The sequence below is a fragment of the Sesamum indicum genome, linkage group LG11, assembly GCF_026168435.1.
Source record: "Sesamum indicum cultivar Baizhima isolate 11 linkage group LG11, ASM2616843v1, whole genome shotgun sequence".
Lineage (NCBI taxonomy): Eukaryota > Viridiplantae > Streptophyta > Magnoliopsida > Lamiales > Pedaliaceae > Sesamum > Sesamum indicum.
Window position 1 is genome coordinate 98,729 of NC_142667.1, and position 1,952 is coordinate 100,680.

Genomic DNA, 1,952 nt, shown 5'->3' on the forward strand with positions numbered 1-1,952 from the left:
TGCTAAATTGCACCTCAATTAATAAATTTAGTTGATCTCATTTTTTTATTCATACGAACTCAAAGTGGACAGTACCTCGCGCAATGGGACCCTTACCGAGTTTGAAGCCGCATCATTTGGCATCGTCTGTGCGGAAAAAACCCTCTACCACCCTCAAGTCTCTCACGTGGGGGTTGGTGCAAGCGTTCTATATTGGTTGCAAACGAGAAGTTTGAGTGAGTTATAAGCCTTAAGGGCTCCTCTCCCTAGAGAAGCACCTTTCCAGGACAAATCACGAGACTCATACAAAATCAAAGTAGACAATGCCTCGTGCAATAAGCACCAATTGAATCGCAAACTACATCAAGAATATTTTTCATTTATTCATTATAAATTTAAAACATTGAAATAGTTAAAGAAAATCTTAATTTTGCATAATATTTTATTTTATAATTTATTTTTAAAATTTTATGCACACGCCGAGGATGTGCAAAACACGCTTCATAAATGAAACAAATGAAGAAATTCGTATTCTTCTTCCTATTATTATATGCTTCGTCATATGTTCCACTTGTCCCGCGCATACCTTTTGCTGGCCTACCTTTCTCTTATTCTCTCGCCACGATTACCATCCATATCTCGAACCGTATAGCTTCCCTTTCGTCGCCACCTTTGATTCTCTTCCCCTATATCACACAGTCTTTCATGGCAGAAGAAGAACCCAGCAGAGTAGAAGCAACACATAACCAACCTGTCAAAATGACAGAAGAAGATGAGAAGAAGCTCCGCAAGGAACAAGGTGCGCCGTCTAAAGGATACAGCTATCCAGTCAGAGATCGACGCGGGGCCCTATGCGCAGCTATAGTCATCTTCCTACTCTTGGCCGGCATCACCGCTCTTACAGTCTGGTTAGTTTATCGCCCGCATAAGCCAAAGTTCAGAGTCGTTAGTGCCGCCGTTTATGAACTGAACGCCACCTCTCCGCCTTTCATATCTACAACCATGCAGTTCACGGTGGTGACCAGAAACCCCAACAAACGAGTCTCCATTTTCTACAATCAACTTTCGGCGTTTGTTTCCTACAAGAACCAGGCCATCACGCCACCAGTAATCCTGCCACCTTTATTTCACGAGACCAAAAGCACGGTGGCTCTGTCCCCGGTGCTGGGAGGATCTACCCTGCCAGTGCCGGCTGAAGTGGTTAACGGGCTGATGATGGACGAGGCTTACGGGGTGGTGGGCCTGAGGCTAGTGTTGACGGGGAAGCTGAGATACAAGGCGGGAGCCATAAGGAGTAGGCGTTACGGAGTATATGTAAGGTGCGATTTGTTTGTGGGGTTGAAGAAAGGGATTGTCGGGCAACTGCCTCTGCTTGGATCTCCGGCCTGCATAGTTGACGTGTGAATTGATCTAGTTCAGTTCGTAAGCTTTAATTGTTTTAATTTTACCGCCTTTCTTTCCGCAATGCTGACATGAAGTTAATTTTGCTTGTAAATTATCGATTTTATTCGCTGATTAATTAAGGTATGGTATTGCCTGAAAAGCGGATAGTACAATTACTAATTAAGATCATTTATTCTCATGATCTAATTAATGAAGACATCACCAGTGGTGATCGACATCAGTCATCTACATGCCCAGATGTAGTTATAAGCGCACTCAGTTTATAAGCAATTCGATTTAAGTCATTTTCCAGAAACAATCATGGGTTTTAACCTCATACCTGATTTAATTAACTTCTTATATATAAAATTTCGTAAAAATTAAAATACGTACATGAAAGATGCGCCTGTCAGTTTCTTAATCTAATTATCTATATAAGCAGCGGCTATAGCCTCGTCTAAATCTAATAACTGGACTTTTAATTATCTACAACTTAAGTAGAATTATGATTTGAAAAGACAGAAATGTGTTTGCTCGTGCAGTGCCTTCTTGGATAAGAATTTAGAAAGGGAAAAGGGATTAATTACTTG

The 1,952-nt window shown here is 41.3% G+C and overlaps 1 protein-coding gene across 1 annotated transcript; it reads left to right on the plus strand.

Annotated features, from left to right (window-relative positions):
* Positions 1–563: 563 nt before the first annotated feature.
* LOC105173054 (Late embryogenesis abundant (LEA) hydroxyproline-rich glycoprotein family) lies at positions 564–1,522 on the plus strand. Its single transcript, XM_011094701.3, has one exon. It carries the CDS (start codon positions 685–687, stop codon positions 1,381–1,383), a length of 699 nt encoding a protein of 232 aa, XP_011093003.2. The 5' UTR covers positions 564–684; the 3' UTR covers positions 1,384–1,522.
* The last annotated feature ends 430 nt before the right edge of the window (positions 1,523–1,952 follow it).

Coding starts and splice junctions, on each gene's coding strand:
- LOC105173054 (XM_011094701.3), top strand. CDS start 685: ATGGCAGAAGAAGAACCCAGCAGAGTAGAAGCAACACATAACCAACCT.